Below are 19,450 nucleotides of genomic sequence, written 5' to 3'. Positions count from 1 at the left end.
TCTTCAGCAATTTATGGCACTTCAGAATGTGTTATTGTGACAGCAGACTCTGAGCAGAGGCTGAGCAGAGGCTGGCTGCAGCGTGAAGGTTGAAGCTCCACTCACAGAGACACCACTCCGTGTTTAATGACCCTCTATAACTACGCCTATCCATCTCCCAGCACAGGGACCAAATGCCACGGAAATGAGGCTCAACTCAAGTTATTGCATCATGCTAAATCATACCTCCTGGGCTGGAACATAGGACTGTATGAAACATGTTTCACACTGCGCTTTTCTCCATAAAAGCTCTGCTTTCACACCCAGCGGAGCGTGAGATACACCAGCACAGAGCAGGTCAGTCTGGGCATTCACTTGTATAGAGCAGTGAAGAACATGTCAGCATATAATCACAATCATTTACTCATAGTTTTATTTCAAATATTAATAATAATGTATTACTATTCTAACTGCACTTTGTTACCAGGATTACTTTTATATTGTATTTGTGAGCTACGGTTTCCAAGTAATTAAAGTTATGAAGCAATAATGTTTGTCTAAGTCTAGTATCAATAAATAAGTGTACACTGTTAAGATTTTACTGTTAAAATAATCAAGTCATCGGTGAGGTGACCAAATAAAAGAGGGTCTTTAAAATGAGGATGTGGTTGCCCAGCAACAAAATTATTAGTATCAATAAAAGTTCAGGTTACAATTTATAATAGCCTTCTAACCTTAAAATTAAGTAGTTGTTTAGCCTGAATCATAATAAAGAGTTTGTTCCTTACGGATCAAGTCTTTCTTCATCCTTTGTTAAGGATTCCTGCTTTGTTAAGGCTGTTATTATAAAGAGATTGTTTTTATTGCTATATCTAAACCCCAGGTCTGTCAGACCCAACCCAGGCCTGACAAGACACATATCTGCAAGTTTATGATCCCACAAATCTCTGAGGAGCTCAAAGTATACATCAGCAAACCAAAGCCATGTCTGTGCTTTCAAATCAAGTAATCAAGCGTACACTTGGACCTTAAGCCTGTGTCTATTGTGGATCGATACGCCTGCGAGCATGGCCCCTGTAGTGGTGAAGAGATTTTGAGTCGGGCAGTGGTGTGGACAGCCTGAGGTAATGAAGCCTCACCAGTCAACATGCCAGTCCATCTGCTTCTGTAATCCTCATAAACAACTGCTCCCCCCCACACATAAACACTGTTAAACTGTTAAATGTCCTATAGAATGAATACAGGCTGGACATGTGATGGATGTGTGGGTCTGTACAGGAGATATACATAAAAAAACATTCATATATATGGTACAAAAATTGATAAACCACGTAACTGTCTTGTATTTGCAGCTCATGTTTTACTAAAGCTTCATTTCACAGTTCACATCCTGAACACTCAGGGACATTAACTTAAGGTTAGCAGAATATTTCATTGTTGACAACAGTTAATAGTAGCGGCTGGCAGCCTTTGTGCTTGGCTAATTCTGTGTAAACTTCTATTGTCATTCATAAAAACCTGATAGCAGAACGTGATAAAGAGCCAGTATTGTATTACTGTTTTCGAGTATCATTTTTGAAAAGAAATATTCAAAAGGACATTCTACAAAAGAAGTACGTTAACAATAGTGGTTTTATCTGCCCCCATCTTAAACTCTACCGGGCTGTAGAAAGCAGTGATGTCATCTTTAACCAGCGGCTACAGTGTCTTTTTAATGCCTTGGCATCTTAGCTCAGCTCTCTGGCTAATCTGTGCAGAGAGGTGGGGTGAGGTGAGCCGGAGGTCAGCTGTGGAGCCCATCTGGTCAGCAGCAGGTAAGAGGCTCCAAACACACTCCCGCTGACACACCGATGCCCACCAGCACTACACTTAAATCTAACCTTAATTACATGCAGGTACATCTGCCACATTAGAGCCAGGCGCTCCTCTTAATGTAGCAGTAACTGATGGCATTTTGTGGTAGGAGGTGCTTATGGTGCGTTCATGTGGCGAGGGGCACAAAGTAAGAACACCTGCTCCTATCAAAATGACTTGGAATCACATGCCATTTAGTCCTCATATATTATTAAAGGGGCACTGCAGTCAAAGCACTGTTGTTCTTTTCGTGTATAATAGCAATGAAAAACAAATGTTGTGTCAGGGTCACTGTCATTTCTATAGAATATATAGACTCTATTCATTAAATTGCATAAAACAGTGAAAAGTACAGAAAAATCAATCCAGTTCAAAAAAGTGAGTCCAAAGGTCAAGGATAGAATATAGTCAGCCGAGAAGAGAAATGAAATACAATACATTTATGAAATATGGCAGTTATATAGAAATGCCAAGTCTGTAAACAAATACATCTATTACGCTTTCAGATCGACTGTGACCAAAACTAAAACTAACCACATACCAAAGCTGTTACATTTCTCCACTAATTTATCTTTTAATCAAAAATCCTTTAACTTCTGGCACATGAACACAATAGACTCTGACAGACATCTTCCTTGTATTCTTCCTCAAACTGGAATCCATAAGAAGCACACAGGATATTCTGTAAAACACCTGGCATACAAGAGCCTATCCAGAAAGCTAACCTGGTTTTCTCTTCCTGTCCAATCAAAATCACTGCAAGATGGAGTTTTGCCAGGGCTGTGATGATTGAGGTCAGAGCATGACCCTATTCTGACCCATGCAGAAAAGGCAGTAATACCTAAGTAATATGGCTCACTTCCCATCACACACATACACACACATTCATATAAACTGGAAAAGCCAAAGGAAGTCTGTCAGCTGTTGATTAAGAGCGGCATCCAAAGCTAAAGCTGTGTGTTCAGATGAGGCAAAATTAAGTCTTGCAGAATTAAAGAAGAACTGTACACTTCACTAGTGATGTAATGTTGTGCACGGATTAATGCTCTAAAGTAGAAAAAAAAAACATCTTTGGATTTACCCAAGCAACTGTGATTGAGTGTATAACTTCAATATTTCTTTAATGACAGAAGATTAGTAGTGACAGCAGTAGTGGTAGACAAAGTAAGAATAGATATTGTTGTAGCATAACAGTCGCAGCAGAATTAATTTATATCAGGCATGTCCAAACTGTGGCCCATGGGCTAAATGCGGCCCTCAGACAAATTCCAGGTGAACTGGCCCATATTACCTTGCGTCAATTAAAAATTGCTAATTTTACTGCAAGTTTTTTGAAAACCTACCTTGATAAAGCTAATATATTTAGTGTGTGGTTTTATGGATCTTAGAATAAGCCATCAGTCTTTGTTCATTCTAATGTGTTAAACATGCACAAATTAAAATTTTTCACTGTATTGAGCACCAATCTACAGTCCTTGATCAGCCCTCTGCTTCATTTGTGTTTAGATACTTGGCCCTTGATGAAAAAAGTTTGGACATCCCTGATTTATAGTAAAGGTGTACTATGTAACTTTGCTGGTGAGAGGGTCTGCCACCTGCTTGTCTTCATGAAATGTCAGATCAGTGTAGTAGTAGTGTAGAGGCATCCTCAATCACAGTCAGAATGAATGTTTTCCAAGATATTTGAGCAATAACTGAATAAATGAAAACTAGATCATTTTATTGCTGTACAGTGGAGGGAAGCAGATGGCAAATCCGCTGCCAGAAAAGTACATAGTGAAGTTTGGGGGCAAAACTACTGCACCAGTAATTTTTCCTTTCTCGACCTCTGTGTAAGTATTAAATAACTTCTTACCCCCTGACAATGGGCAAGAGTTAAACACAGCTCTACGACAGTCACTGAGAATGCATTAAACTGAAAGAGGCGTATCTGAAAGAGAGCCAATGCCCCAAAACACAGCACACCACTTCTCCTTTTCACAAACCCACACATTAGACGTCATTTTATCAGATTTAAAAACTCCAGGGAGGAGGAACAAGGAAGTTGGTTGAAAGTCTGTCTGTTGCCATAGATACCTGCCAAGCTGTAGAGGACAAGGGTTCAAAAGTGCTCGCTCTTAAGAATGGATTTATCAGTTTTGTTAGATATCATGTTTGGCTGTTTTCCATATATGGAGATTTTATTGCCCTAGGGAACAAACAAATTTGTGAAATCAATAAATCAAGTGTAGGTCTGAAAAGTGCAGTGAAAAGTTGCAATGATAAGAACAGATATGAACACTTTTGACCATGACAAAAGATATAATATTTGTAATTGTTAATTGCGATGGCAAGTGCAATAGATTTTCATCAATCTACCTGCTAACAAATTTGTTTTATCAAAATTAAAAAGTATAAAATTAGTCGTGCACACAAAATAATTGAACAGATTAAGAGCTGATGAAGTTAAGTAACAATAGTGACTAATGATTCGATAAAAATGCGTATGTGTGTTCCAACAAGTTGGCAGTTGCGACTCTAACAGTGGCCCAAACACAGAGCAGAATATATCACTCAGCACTCATTGAGCTTTCCAATTCATATCTATCAAGGGAAAAATGACATTAAACATAATATTGCCTATACCGGCTGCCTCACTTCCACAAAGCCCACTCGCCCTTCTCTCCGGGGAGGTCTGTGAGTGTCATTCCCCTGCTTTAGACACACCAGCTGCTGCGTGCATGTCTCTTAAGAGCCCCTCACGAGCTCTTACAGAGGCCCCTCCGCACCCACATCCACTTTACACAGCGCCAATGACAAAGCGCTCCCCACACCAGTCACCTACCAAACACACACACACATTCATAAGTATCCTAGGGGCAGATGGGACCCTAATAAGCGTTACACAGGGAGAAATGGGATTCTTCACACTGGCTTCTAAAGAGCAATTCCCAAACTCCGCCAGCGAAAGGCAAGATGATGGAGTGAATGAGATATGGATGACAGAGGTGGGTATGTGCGAGGGTTTAAAGCTATAAATACGCCTGATAGGGCTATAGAGATACGCCAGCACAAGGAAATGGGGACAAGTGAATGCAATTTATTAATGTGGGAACATTTATGCAAGATTTATCAAAGCGTAATATTAAGCCGCAGTTTTCTTAAAGCAAAACTATGTTGAGTTTGGACCATGAAGCAGTGTTTCGGAAATAATTTATGTGAAGGATAGGCTTCGGGGAGTGTACAGTATGGTCTGCTATCACTGAGGAGCTTTGGGAGACAGACAGGTCACTCTAGGAGCTGTAAAGTTTTAATATTTAAACAGCTATGGACATTTCTAGTAGATTACACTGTTCAGTGTGGATTGGCAGTGACAGTTATTAAACATGTTTCTTCATTTGCAAAAACATTTTTAACAATGAATTAAAATGTCAGGAGGTACACTGCAAATTAAGACATTTGAGCTGTTTGATATTAGTTTGATTTAAAGTCAAATAATGGCAGTATCTGTAGTAGTAGTAGTAGTAGTAGTGACAAACATCAGTAGTAATAGTAGTAGTAACAGTATAGTAGTAGTAGTAGTCGTAGAAGTAGTAGTATAAATTGAACCCTATTACACCACAGTTTCTTGCAATAGCACATTTTCTCATTCCACAAACATATTTACTTTTAAGAGAGAAGATTTCTTTTGCCAATCCCACAGACGCTCCTCCACATAAACACACACAAACACAGGCATTAGCAGATTGGATGTGGTCTAAGCTCCGAGTGGACTTGGCTCAGCTGCTTTTTCAAGACAAAGAGCCCAGTGCTAAGGAGATGAGGGGGAATATGTGGTCTTTTTTATATACTCGGACACATGTGGAGCAGTAGGCCACATCACAGCCAATCAATGCACAGCTACTTCTAATCTATAGACCTCAAACTTTTACAAAAATGTGAGTGGGATTATTTCACCGTCTGTCCCAGGGGTAAAAGGGGCAGTCCGGGATGTGGCTTCAGCCCCCGTGGTGATTCCTGATCCTATTGGTCACGATGCTCAGGGCACTGCTGGGATCTTAAATGAAAATTCCAGCACTAAGTCACTCTCTCCTCCCAAGCAACACAGCAATTATGAAAAGAAATGCCACGTCTTGGGCAGCCATGGTGGCAGTCTCTCTTTGCATATGTGCTCCTGTGTGAGTGTGGGTGGGTGGTAAAATCACTCCTGGGGCCCATTTTTGAAAAACAGACTTTGGTTAAGGCAAGTGTTTGGTTAATAGTTAGATGTCAGTCATTTTGTTATGTAAGAATCAATTTTCAGATGCTATTTTAAGCCTTTTTTGACACTCTTATGTAGCAACTACTTATTACACTAACAGTACTAAAAAAAAAGAAAAAATAAATCTAAATAAATGTAAATGCATAGATTTTCATTTTCAGAACTTCTACAACTTACTTCTAAGAGTATAAGTTAGTACTTCTAATAAGATGCTACTACCATTATTACAACTAACATAGGTAACTGGTATTTCCTTTTACTGTACTTTGGCATTTACTTACTTTACTTTACTTTGGTTGAACAACTGAATATATAATTGACCGTTTAAATTCATGGTATTGCAATGGTTTCTACTTCCATTCTTACTGCAACTTTTAGGCCTATACTTATCCTACATTCAGTTGGCCAGAGAGATCAAAAATGCTTTAAGAATCAAAATTTTGACTGCAAGCACAACAGACTGCTCAAAATATTAGTTACAATGAATTATTAGACTTATCTTGATTAGCCTGTGTAGAATTTGCTATGAGCTTATTTATAAGGCTGCCCGTTACCTGTCTTGTAACATTTCTTGGGTCTTTCTTGTTATTTACCACGAACTATGTGTGAAACAGGCTTCAAATAGATTGATTTTTTACGCCTTTATTTCCATAGCAACGGCAAATTAAACAAACCTGTCAAATCGTCAAACTGTTAACAAAATAATGGTTATTACGAACCATGTTTTTCCTCCATGGTGACAGCCCTGACACCATCTAAATTAAGTTTCCATGGCGACAAAAGATGTTAGTATTGGGTTTAATTTACTGAGTTTAACCTCTGATATAGTCCGGCAGTACTCTGTGTCAACTAGAAAAATCCAGAAAATCAGTCAGCAGTGCCGTAAAATGGAAAAAGATTGATTTAAAAATAACACTTCACTATTTTGTGACAGGTAGGACAGCATACAGGAGACATGCAATGACTATAAATATATTACTTGAATTAAATTAAACTAAAATAATGTAAGATACAAACATGTCAACTACACTTGCAGTTGCCTACGGGGCCAAATGAATAATGAACTTACGCTTTTAGTTCATTCTAAGTCAATAAGTTCATGAAGATGCAATTTTTATGAACAAAAGTAAAAGTTTTCATCAAGTACTTTAATATGGATTGACTCATATAAACTGTATAACTTAACTAACTTTGGTATAGTTTTCAAAAACAGTTGCTTTGATTAAAAAAATACTTAATCTCTATATCACTGGCACATATTAGACATCTACCAATATGTGATGGCCGATAAGTTCTTTTTGGGCCAATATGTAAGACAGATTTAGATTATTTTCCCTAATTTATCTAATTTAAATGTTCTACAAATTGACCCACAGCCTCTTTTCCCTGCACAAACCTATACGAGAGTTGTGTGGTCACATTTTGTGAGGTTAAACTTTATGGAAATTTTTGGGCGCCAGGTTGGCCAAAACAAAATATTGTCTTGGAGATTTAAGGCCGATAGACGATGCACTTTTAGTCTCTATCTTTACCACATATACCTGTAAATAGTTAGTGTCTTTTTAAGTTTCTTGGATTGCAAGGACATTTAAATAAGACTGTAAGAAGATGGATAAGCTGTCACCTGTCACTAACATGTCCACCCTTGTTCCTAACGAGATTTCCCCTCAAAGGACTCTACTTATCAAAACCCACTGAATCTCCTGCTAGTATCAGTTGGACTGAAGTAGCGAATAACTTTGGAGTGTGTTCTTTTCCTGCCCCCCTTTTACCCCACACAAAGAGGCAGAGAGACCCTCGGTGCAGTCTCCTATTCAACAGCAGCACAAAAGACCCCCACTGAGGTTTTCTTCCTGATGCCCTGTCTGCCCCACCCATCTCCCCCCAACAGGGCAGGACCCACACACGTCCCATCTGCTATACCAAAACTCCCCCACCTCCTCCCCCATTCACCCCCTTCACTCTCTCTTCACTCCTGTGTTAACTTTTATTCAACTCTTTTCATTGGATATTTCAAGCCTGGAGTTTAGTTTTTTCTCTTTAATTGGGCCATAGTAGCATTGGAGTCAGTGAAATTAAACAGCATTGGCAGGGGGAGTTTTCGACAGTTGGGTTGCAAACTGCATTGAGTTTCGATGTTTGGGTTGGCTAGAAACATTTTAACAGGTAAGAGAAGCCATCTGGAGAGGGATAAACTTGTCCATTCAGGATCCAATTAGCGGCTGCAAAAAATATCTTCTTTTAAAGAGAATGATGTGAAGTTTAAAAGGATTTTTGTAAGCAAGTCAATGTGCAAAGAAAAGGTCGTAAAATAATAATAATAAAAAATAAATGCAATAGAGTTAAAACAAGAGGACCATTATGTAAAAAAGAAAGAAAGAATAAACTATTTCTGTGCAGATTTTTTTAAGGTGATTGCTGTTACAATTTTTATATTTACAAAAATATAATACATTTTGTAAATTGACTCAAAACAGAATATCTTCAGTTCAAGGAAAAAATCATTCAGTTTCTACAATATAGTTTAAGAATAATCTCCAAAACTGAATACATTCTTCTTTAAGTTGGTTCACCATGTTGCAAGAACCTACATCAGCAATGATATATAAAAATGTATTGGATTTATAGGATTTATATAGCGCCTTTCAAGACACCCAGTGCGTTACAGTGCATTATTTACTGCACCCGAGGTGGTAGTAAGAAACTATTGAAGCAACTGCTGCCCTGACCCTGCAACTAGGTAAATTGGGTGAAGTGTCTTGCCTAAGGACACAACAAAAGAATTGGGTCCCAGCGAGAATTCAGATGGAACCTGATGAGCCACTGTCACATCAAAACGATACCAAAATCCAAAAAGTCACTACCAGAACACATTTTCTCATTCTTACTTAAAATGCATTTCATATATACTTACATATATACGTGTACTTATATTACAAACATTGATCTATGTTTAAAACCTCTCTTGTTGCTTCCACTAATCTCTCCTTGTAAGCCCAGGGTCCATTTACCTTGCTGTATCTGCCCTCCTAAAGAGCCCCTGCCACTGGCCACAGATTTATGGCCTGGTCTAACATGCTCAGTATTGGCAAAGCATTAAAACATGTCTGCTCTTAATACGGGGAGCTCTATGCATCGATAAGAGCCTTAATAAAAACATCCCTCTGGTGGATTTGTGCCTCTTTTTCACTTTCCCCTAAATATCCTTCTATCCTGTAACCACTGATTCCTCTGCTGTCTCACTAACCTTAGTCCAACTTGCGCATCCTTTTGAATTTTGTGCACCTGCTTCTTCCCACCACTTGGCGCAGCGTTCCTTGGTCGGTGCCAGGGGCTTAACGATGCTTGAATGCCACAGCTATGAAGTTTTTGCTTTGCTCTTTTCTCATAAAAGATATTTAAAAGTGATGCCTAAAGATCAATCTGCCCCACTGTGTCTCTCATGGATTCATTTCTCCTCCATCTCTTCTTTCTTTCTTTCTTACTTTCTTTTTGCTTTTTTTTTTTTTTTTTTTTTACAGAAATAGCATTGCCTCATATTACCCCATTTTAGTATATAGTATTAAGTTTCTCAAAGCGTGAATGGAAAGAGAGCAGTGGAGATAAGATAGACTTCTTCTCATGATGTATTAATGCTGTATTAACAATTCAAAACACGATATTATACATGGTTCCTCAAAATGTTGCCTACAAACAAGGAAACCATGAGTAACTTCAACTACTGAGCTTCATTTTTATTATTAAGAAATAAAGATGCTTGTTCTGTCCAAAAAAACAAAACAAAAAACTTTAACCATCTGTACATTCTTATTGTAGTAAGTTTATACTTCTCATAAAACTTCTCACAAAACATTTAATATTTTTAAAGTCTTATTACATGATTTGATTGGCCCATCCATGAACCAATATCATAACATTTTTGTGCATCAGAATATATATCATTATCGGTGGTAATGTTGTCATAATACTAAAATTTCAAATTCAGTTTTGATGCTGGGGAATAGACTTAATACTCTATACGGATAAGATCGGTGATGATTTAAATTTAAACAAGAATGAATGTCATTTTCAACATCAAATAACAGTACTAGCATCAATTAATATCGGATTTTTTATATTTTTAACAGCCTTTATCAGGGCATCCACATTGAGAATATTGAGAGGACGTTCTTGGTGCAAACATCAATGAATCCTTGATGTACCTGTGTATGTATGTACTTATAGACACTCTTATTTAGTCTATTAATATCCATAGGTGTTCTAACATCTGCTCTGGTACCTCATTCATACAGGTCAGTAACATCAGTGAACACAGACCTCCTCCTTCTTCCTCCTTCTGTCTCTGTGCTGTGTCTGATGTCCAGATTTTGAGCATCATAAGCAACATTTTAAATATTAACTAAGACCACTTTGCACATATGAATAATACAGCACAGAGGGTAGCAATCCCATCCCATAGTCGTAAAACTAATGCACCGCTCTGGGACAAAAAGTGACCGTATTTGGCCTTTACTACCCCGGGATACGCTGTAGGAACGAGCTGTCCCATCGGCCGGTCCAATACAGCCTGTTTGTTTACGCAGCGCCCTAGCACCTGTCGGACGGCGCAGATGCAGGATTCTGGCAGTACTTGTGTTATGACTAGATGTTGCACAAACGCCTGATCTAATCTGACATCTCAATCTGTTGTGCATCTTTGAGGCCAAATCCACTCGGGTGTCTGTGAGAGGTGAGTGCTGTTGACACACGGTTTTCTTTTTGCGTGGATCAAAAAGTCAAGATGGGACATTCCTCAACAGTATAATTCATTCAGTTTAGTGTCATAATTTGGAAAATCTAACAACACCAATTAAATTTCAGTATTGCAGTCAATCCTATTACAATTTCAGCAACCAATACTCCTACTACACATCGCATCCCACTTTGTCATTAATCAGTTAGATGAACTTACTCCCCAAATGTATTTAGTTGTCTGTTTTCTGATGTATGTTATCACGTTGTTTCCTCATCAAAAACATACATGGAGTTTTGTTTTGTTTTATTCACACATGATTAACACTATAATAATGCATATTTAGGCTGTGTTCTCTTCTGAAACAGAAAACACTCTGTTCCACCTTGTGATGTCATATGGTAATAACTGATGTGCTCTACTGTGTTTAACACTCCAAACTCCATACACCTTCACTAGAATCATTTGGATAATTTCCAATCTCTACTAAACAAAAGGTAAAGTGTAGGCGTTATCTTAAAAGCTATCGCTACATGACATCACAAGGTGGAACAGAACATTTTGAGCTTTGGAGATGTAGACAGACAAATAATAAAGGGTTACTCAAACATGTGTGGATGAAACAAAATACAACTCTGAGTATATTTCTGATGAGGTAACAACATTTCAACATGGCTACAACTTCACAAGAGTCAAGTTTTGCACAAGGCCTTTAATAAAGGAAAAATATTTAAAAAGCAAACTGCAAACATGATTTACTGAAGTCACTCTTTTGATTTACAGTGAACTGAGGAGAATAAATTAGCTCTCTTACACAATTTATTCAGCTGGATTCCCCCACTTAACACACATGAGACAGCATATCTACAAAGTGTCACTATTCATCTATGGGAGTGTCCAACATGCTACGCTTAGTGACTCCGAACACTCTGCCCTGCTCCTCCGCTTTGACCTCCTCAGACCGGATCAACCCGCTGCACCCTGAAACCACCCTCCCTCCTTCCCCTTCCTCCTCCTCCACCCCTCTCAAGAAGCAGGCACCTGGGAGTCTCGCATCCCAGACTAAAATATGACAACGCACTTCCCGTATGTCGCTATAACTGTGATGAAGTCATTAATAATAACAGGCATTCACGCACAGTAAAGAGGGAGAGGGGGAGAGAGGGAGGGGGCAGGAGAGAGAAAGAGTGGACATCCGCTTCGTAGCTTCAGACAAGTGTTCCAAGCAAGTCAGGGTAATTAATGTATATGTCAACACCAAAAGAGGAGCACTATGGAAGAAACATGAGCTCAGCACATCCACAATACAACAGAGAAGCAGGCTCCAGCTTAAAGAGGGAGATAAGATAGATGGAGTCTGTGTCCTATCATGCTTTGCCTAAATATATCCATCCAACAAAAAGTTTACTGGGGCACTCACTATGCTCAGCCTGCATACAGAAATATAAAGTTCTTTTTAATTAATATCAGGCAGACAAGTTTCTATTAAAATTATGTTCATTAAAGAAGATATATTAGGGTTTTGTCTGTTGCGTCTGTTGTATAGTTATAATCTATGACACCCGTGGATCTTTATTCTAAATACAACTTTGATGGGGTAAACAAGAAGGGAAAACAATTATAATGGTTAAAAGCTCTTAAAAGTCTATTTTGCATAATATGTCCCCTTTAAGAATTTGGCACGCGCACTCACTGGTTTACTATACAACACACTGCCCTTACCTTGAGTACAGCAGAAGCTTTCTTTTTGAAGTAGTCAAATGAAAGTACTGCAAAGAATAGTTGTAGAACTTTCTACTGTGACAAAATCATTTTTATTGGGTTAGCCAAAATAAACAAGTAAGATAGCAGTATTTTTTAGCAGTATTCAGACCACATCAGGTGCACAAGGGAGGCAGTATTCTCTTTGCCTAATACTGACAGTAAAAATCCCTTACTGAGACCATTTCCATAGTATCCTTCACAGAAATGTCTAGTACTGACCCATTGCCCGCTATATGCACCTTTCTGATCCCCACGGTGGCTCCCCCAATCAAGTCCACATCCCAAACAGTTTATATCAATGTTTCTCATTTCTAGTACATGCATGGATTTCAGAATGGTCCACAATTTTAATAAACTTAAGCTGCTTTTCTGCTTGGACTGTTCAGGGAATAATACATCAAGACAAGGAGGACCCAGAGAAGTACCGTTTCTTATTAGCAGTCATGGTAAAGGCCGCAAACTTGGACTGACACATAGACAGATTATATTAAATTGACTTATATACTTTGTTATTCCTCCAAGTGGCATTTCTGCATAAGCGGCTTCTTTCTTGTTGTGGTCGACATTGTTCTTTTTCCCAGTGTAAAATGAGCTTAAAGCTACAATCCACTAAACCCTCAGATTTCTGCTTTATATTTCAATCAGATCTGGGAAGCCAAAGAGAGGGGGGCTGCGGGGGTCCGGGACAGTCCAGGAATAGGTCAATACAGCAGTAATCTTCCATTTAAATAAAAGGTCATGCACAGTCACTTAATGCCCAGGCAAAGTCCTATTCACTAACGTAGTTTGTCCGTGTGTCACTGCCCAATATGATTTCTCTGATGCTGCCGACATGTAAAAGTGGGTTTGGCCCTACATATACATATATATATATTAGAAGATGAATGGTTTATTTTAAATGGTTTCAAAGCATCTGGTGAATGCACAAGTACAATGAAGTAACCATATGGCTTTAGAGAAGGTATGGCAGTACATGTGTTTTATATAGTTCATCTCATTGGTAATAACAATAATGTCATTATTGATGCAAGTAATGATTTACTAGGCTATAAAACTCAGTATGGGTTTGGCTATTTTGAATTAAAAATATACATATATCAATCAAATCCTAATGATCTATTTTAAGTTATTAAATTAAGGGAGATATCAGACAACCATTGCAATTTAAAATAAATAAATAAATGACTATAATTTTCAGTGGATGCTAGAGTGATTTTGGCCAAGTGTGCAGGGCAAGTGGTGGAAATGGCCAGTTCACACCTATGAACGCCAGTGTGTGAAATGTGGTCTTTGCCATCACAGAAGTCAGCTCAGCACCTGACGACTTCTGTGCTACTTCTCAGTACTTGGCTTTCTTTTTGGAAAAGGCAGAACTGCATTGAGTAAAGGCGTAATTACTCCCTTCGCACCGGGGGACTTTGATTTTTCCACTGCGAGACAAGAGCTGTGAGCTCCACTGTAAAACAGAAGACTGCAAGGACTACCAAATTAAAGCTGACTGCTGAGAAGTCAAGCATTTGGACCAATGCAAACTGCTGTATGCTTACTACTGAGATATACCTTAGATATCTTTATTTTACTTCACAACTTTATATTAAGAGAACAAGTTAAAAGTGGATATCTGTTTAGGTCACGGGGTGAACAAAAAGCGCAAGGTGCCTGCAGCACATTTGGGCTGAAGTGGTCTGGAAGAAGTAACAACATAGCCGGGGTCTCGGGGCGTTTTAAAGAGGGACATGGAGATGACAGATAAGCAACTTAAATGACCTCTGGGCCCCCGGCTCCAAAAAGCATCAGAGAAAACAAGGCCACTGCCCTAATTCCATTTATTTTAAAACCGCCTACTCCAACTTTATTATCAAGAGATCTAGAGCACAATGAGGTCCCAGTCTGCGTAAATCACATGAAATAGAGCCATGTATCATTTTAGTCAAAGACTTACCAGTGGCAGACACGCCGTAGCTGCCCAGCAGCAGAAGAAGCGCCACGGGACCGAGTCCTTGTTCGCGCCGCGTGCGACCACAGAGCATCTTTTCCGGCTGCTCCGATGAGGAACGTCCCTGGATGAGCAGACAGCGTGGAGCGCGCTGTTTCAGAGTGCCTCTGTGGCAAAGGCGCCACTGGCTGGAGTTCTCACAGACAACAGAATGCTGAGAGTCCAGTATTATCTGTAATAGTTGTTTTTGTTTGGGGAAATAGTTCACTCTTCTTCGCCGTTGACGCACACAGACAAAAACGCTCAGAGCACATCCATCACGCAGCCCGTAAAGACATAGCGAAGCCTGTGATTTCTGTAATGACCGGTTGAAGAAGTGCTCCTTTTGTGCCACTCTCTGAAATATAAAACCCTTTTGAACTCCTCCTCGCTTAATTCATGTCCAGGTCCTGGCCGTAATAGCCTCAATAAGCCACCGTGTGCGCCCCAAAAGTCACCCAAAAGTTTGACGCATAACAGCTCTGAACTCTCCGTGAAAGAAAACTTGTGTATACGGGAAATCTTTTGGAGAAGTAGCCAGAAATAAAGCTGGAGTCCCGGGCGCGCGTCCACTCCTTTGAAGGTGTCTTCCTCTCAAATGAGACCGCAAGGTGTAAACACGCACACGGGGAATGAAGACAGCGCCAGCCTCCGAACAAGCTCTCCCGGGTTGGCCAATCATAGACGGTCCTCCTCCTCTTCTCACTGCGAGCTCCGAGCAAGCAGCAGGCGCCGAGGAAATACAGGGGAGGGGCAAGGCGGAAAACCCGGAGCCTAGAGCACTCAGCACCGATACGAATTTCAGCCAACTGGTTTCGCTGCAGACTAGTAGGTTCACATTTGAGTTTCAACCATTGTCCCCAATTTTATTTGGTCTTCGTGTTCATTTTTAAGCAAACTTTAAGTGCCAAAACACAAAAAACATCATCCTCTTTAACATTTTATCTTCAGATATGATTTTCTCTGTGCAATGAGACACTTCTACCTCAGGTAAATCCATAACAGCATCTCTACAGATTTATTTTTAACTTTATATGTCCGCTAGAGGGCGACCTTTCACACGTCAGCTGCTCTCCTTTGAGAAAGACATGAGGGATACACTGTAAACACGAGGCATCTTCATCACTCTGGAGGAGAGTCTTCGGTCTTCTTTATTGTCTGATACAGTAAGTGAATGCATCCAAACACAATGGAAAGATCGGGGTGTTTTCTTCTGTCACCTGAACTGCACATTTGTTAAACACTGCCAAATGTGACAACAACGAATACATCTGAGAAAGTGCACGTGGTTTGTTGAATAAAACACATTTTTATGTAACATGTCAAGTGGAGAACTGTCACTTTTTGTCTCCATGGAGATGTTATTGCTTTGCTTGGAATGTTCAAACTTATCGAGACTATCTCTATTTATTCAATTTTAGTTTTTTATTTCCACAAAATACATTGAAAACATAGGCTACTTTCTTCTTATGAGTGGAGTTGTCTCACAGATCTGATCCTTAACTTAGCGTCACCAGATGGAAAAGTTTAATGCTATACTGTGGAACATTCAAGGCAAAAACATCTCCATGGAAAGAATTTAGTGGAGTGTGCATCAGAAAAGTTGCCTCCACCTCCAACCACAAACCTATATCATTTTAATAATCACAGCAGGCACAATTGGGCAGATATTTTATTTAACAATTAATTCTCTTTTATTAGAAAAAAGAAACTCTGTGAAGCTATATGGCGTGTACTTACTTCAGTGCAGGAGTTCAGTGGTTTTAGATGGAGGTTTAACATTTTGAAGTTGAAATCATTGTTATTTTAAGACCTTTGTTGAGTTTTGGCAGATTTGATAAGAAAATCTAATACTTTCAGGTAACAAGGCACAAATTAATACGAATGAATAACCTTAAAGTGCCAAGACTAAAACTGCCGTCTAGAGGAAGAAAAGTTCAGTTCAAACATATATTTCTTTGTTCATTTACTTAAGTAATTGTATGTGTCTTTTATAGAAGTTGCTTATGCTGCCCTCGTGCTAATGCGGATGAATAATAGTAGCTGTAGGGGTGGGAGATACTGACTTCACCAAAATGGGAAAAAATATTAAAAAAATAATAATAATAAAAGGCAAAACAAAAAGAAAAATATGTTATAGTTAAATCTAAAATGTAATAATAGACGCATTGACGCTCAAGTGAGTTTTTTGTACTTCCACTGCGCCACAGATATTGAGCACTTCTTTTCTTTCACCTCTGGATCAAGTGCATCTCTATAGGATTATATTGAATACATCTTTATTCAATGAAAGTTTAAGGCTTCTGCTCCTGAGCCTTAAGAGTTATGGACACATGCACTTAATCTCCGTACAATAAAGACAGTAAAACACTTAACTTAATCAAAACGCCACCTTAACCCTGTTCAGCTATCGGCCTGTCAAATTGAAATGGTGCTGAGTCACGGTGTGGACCTGTGAGAGGAACCTGGCATGACTTGGATTTCATGATTGGATTATTACCCAGCTGTAATGTGCTTACCAGTAACATAAGACGCTGGGAGTAAAACAGAGAGGAGCAGGGAGTGTTATAGTGTTATAGAGTGTGTGCTGGAGTACTGCAGTCTCAGTCAGGGCTCAGAGAGAGAGCTGACTGTTTGCTCCACAGCAGTGTCGCGTGTATGTACGACTTTAACCAAATCCAACTTCAAAGGTCCTAATCCGTGTGGACAAGAGAGGAGACACAGGGCCTACACAGGAGAGAAGAGAGAGTACTTGAAATGTGTAAACAACAATATACAGACTATTTTATGCAAAAGAAATGATATGGGTGCGTTCACGTTTGTCCTGATTTGCGCCCAGTTTAGGCTTGATGTAGTCATGCTTTAGTCCTGTGAATATAATACTCAGTACCTAGAAAAAACTTTTAACTTCTATGTAGAGAATTACATTTTTTAATAATTTCGATGATAAGAAAATTACTTTGCTGTATTTACATCTTTATACTCCCGAGTTTTATAATGTATATGCATATTGCTTTACTTACACAAAGCTTTTCATGTATAACTTGTGTAATTTATGGCCCTATGTTCATTCAGTTGATAATTGTACTATTTTCTAACATAACAACCTCAATATATGGATGTATTCACTAAGCACTTTTAATTGTTGAGACAATGTGATGCAGACAGATGAGGTTGATGAGAGAGCAGAAGAGGTAAGGCATGAAATAGAGTCCACAGTGTGTGTTTGCCTCGTGGAGCAGGAAATGCTTTTGTGTTTACACGTCTGCCCTGCCTCACCACTCTGTTTAGAGAGGGCCATGATTTAGACATTTGTGGCTCTAACTCTAAAATAAATATAAACTTGGCAAAAGTCAGTTGAATTAATTCAGTTTCAATTTACAATCAGATTTTCCATCAAAATTTCAATTCATATTCAGGATTGACTTATTATGTTTTCTGTGTCATAGTGTTTTTCCTTTTATTTTTATTTATTTATTTTTATTTTATTTCATTCATAAAGTATAAAAAGACATTGAGAGTGTCACAACATCAAATATACAAGAAATGAATGAAAAGGAGCAGAAAGAAGAGAAATCTAATGTTATCTGCCCCCCTTTCCCTGTCAAGACAATACATCAACACTGATGGCTACTAAACATTCCAAATCAGTTCAGGCACAATTACTGATCAATTGCAAACAGAAATCTTCACTTTTATGCACATAAACTTAGTTTTCTTTTTCATACATACACATTGCATTTGATTTTATGTATTTCTTAAATGTCATCATTGCACTTGATTGTTTTATTTCTTTGTCAAGACTATTCCATAAGTGAACTCCTTTCACAGCGATGCTTCGCTCCATAACCTTGGTTCTGAATCTGTTTTTTTTTAAAACATGTAGGTTCCTTTTAAATTGTAGTGGCTTGTTCTCATCTCAAACAGTCTTTGAATATTTACAGGTGATACATTGCACTTTGCTTTATACATGACTTTGAGGATACTTAAGTCAACAATATCATGAATTTTCAACACTTTAAGTTGAACAAATATTGGGTTGGGTGACTCCCTACAATGACTGTTGGTGACAATTCTCAAGGCCCTTTTTTGTAAAATAAATAAAGGTTGTAGGTAAGTTTTACATGTTGACCCCCAAATTTCTACACAGTACATCAGATATGGTGCAATTAGAGTTATACAAAGTTAATAATGCTGTACTATTTAGTGTGAACTTTACTTTATGCAGAACAGCAATGGCTTTGGAAATTTTGCCTTTTGTGTAATTTATATGAGACCTTCAGTTTAGACCTTCATCAATCATAACTCCTAAAAATTTGGTTTAATTTACTCTTTGAATCTGTATTCCATCTATTTCTAATGTTATGTTGGCTTTTTTATTGTGTTTTTTTATGCACTGTGCTGTGTAAGTTTTCTGGAGGAGGGTCTGTCACCTGCTTCTCTCCATGGAGATGTTGCCTGGAATGTTCCAAAGTATGGCATTACACTTATTTATCCCTTCAGACACAGAGGGTGACGCCACAGGGCGAAGTTACATGGCTCAGGAGAGCCCACTCACTGTTTTTAGGTCAATAAAAAGCCATTTTATTAAATGCAAGATGGATACATTTAATGCTATACCAAGACATTCCAGACAAAGCAATAACATCTAAGACAAGCAGCAGACCCTCCACCAAAAACAGAGTGTGCCTTTAAGGTGTAAGCGTGTTTACTGTATTTCTGCCCCACTGAACCATATCATGTGTGTTCAATATACCATCTTGTAAAAATCACAGTCACGTTGTGTGTATTATTGGACCAGGGGGCGCATGGAGAATATATGAAGAAAATGTGGTGTTGGCCCACAAAAATGGCTTGTACCTAGAACCCAGAATCTTTTGCCACACCCTGGTGAAAGAGGTAGTTT

General features: G+C 38.7%; 1 protein-coding gene across 1 annotated transcript in view; it reads right to left on the bottom strand.

The window, feature by feature from the left end:
* The window catches only part of unc5b (unc-5 netrin receptor B), a 107,658-nt gene that overhangs the window by 73,969 nt on the left and 14,239 nt on the right, over positions 1–19,450 (bottom strand). The window contains exon 2 of the mRNA XM_055162965.1: positions 14,512–14,701. Within this exon, the coding sequence (XP_055018940.1) occupies positions 14,512–14,701 (190 nt within the window). The remainder of the gene's footprint in view (positions 1–14,511; positions 14,702–19,450) is intronic.

The sequence above is a fragment of the Boleophthalmus pectinirostris genome, unplaced genomic scaffold (assembly GCF_026225935.1).
Source record: "Boleophthalmus pectinirostris isolate CB_2022bp ecotype Guang Dong unplaced genomic scaffold, ASM2622593v1 HiC_scaffold_5, whole genome shotgun sequence".
Classification (NCBI taxonomy): domain Eukaryota; kingdom Metazoa; phylum Chordata; class Actinopteri; order Gobiiformes; family Gobiidae; genus Boleophthalmus; species Boleophthalmus pectinirostris.
This window is presented reverse-complemented; position numbering and strand designations above follow the sequence as displayed.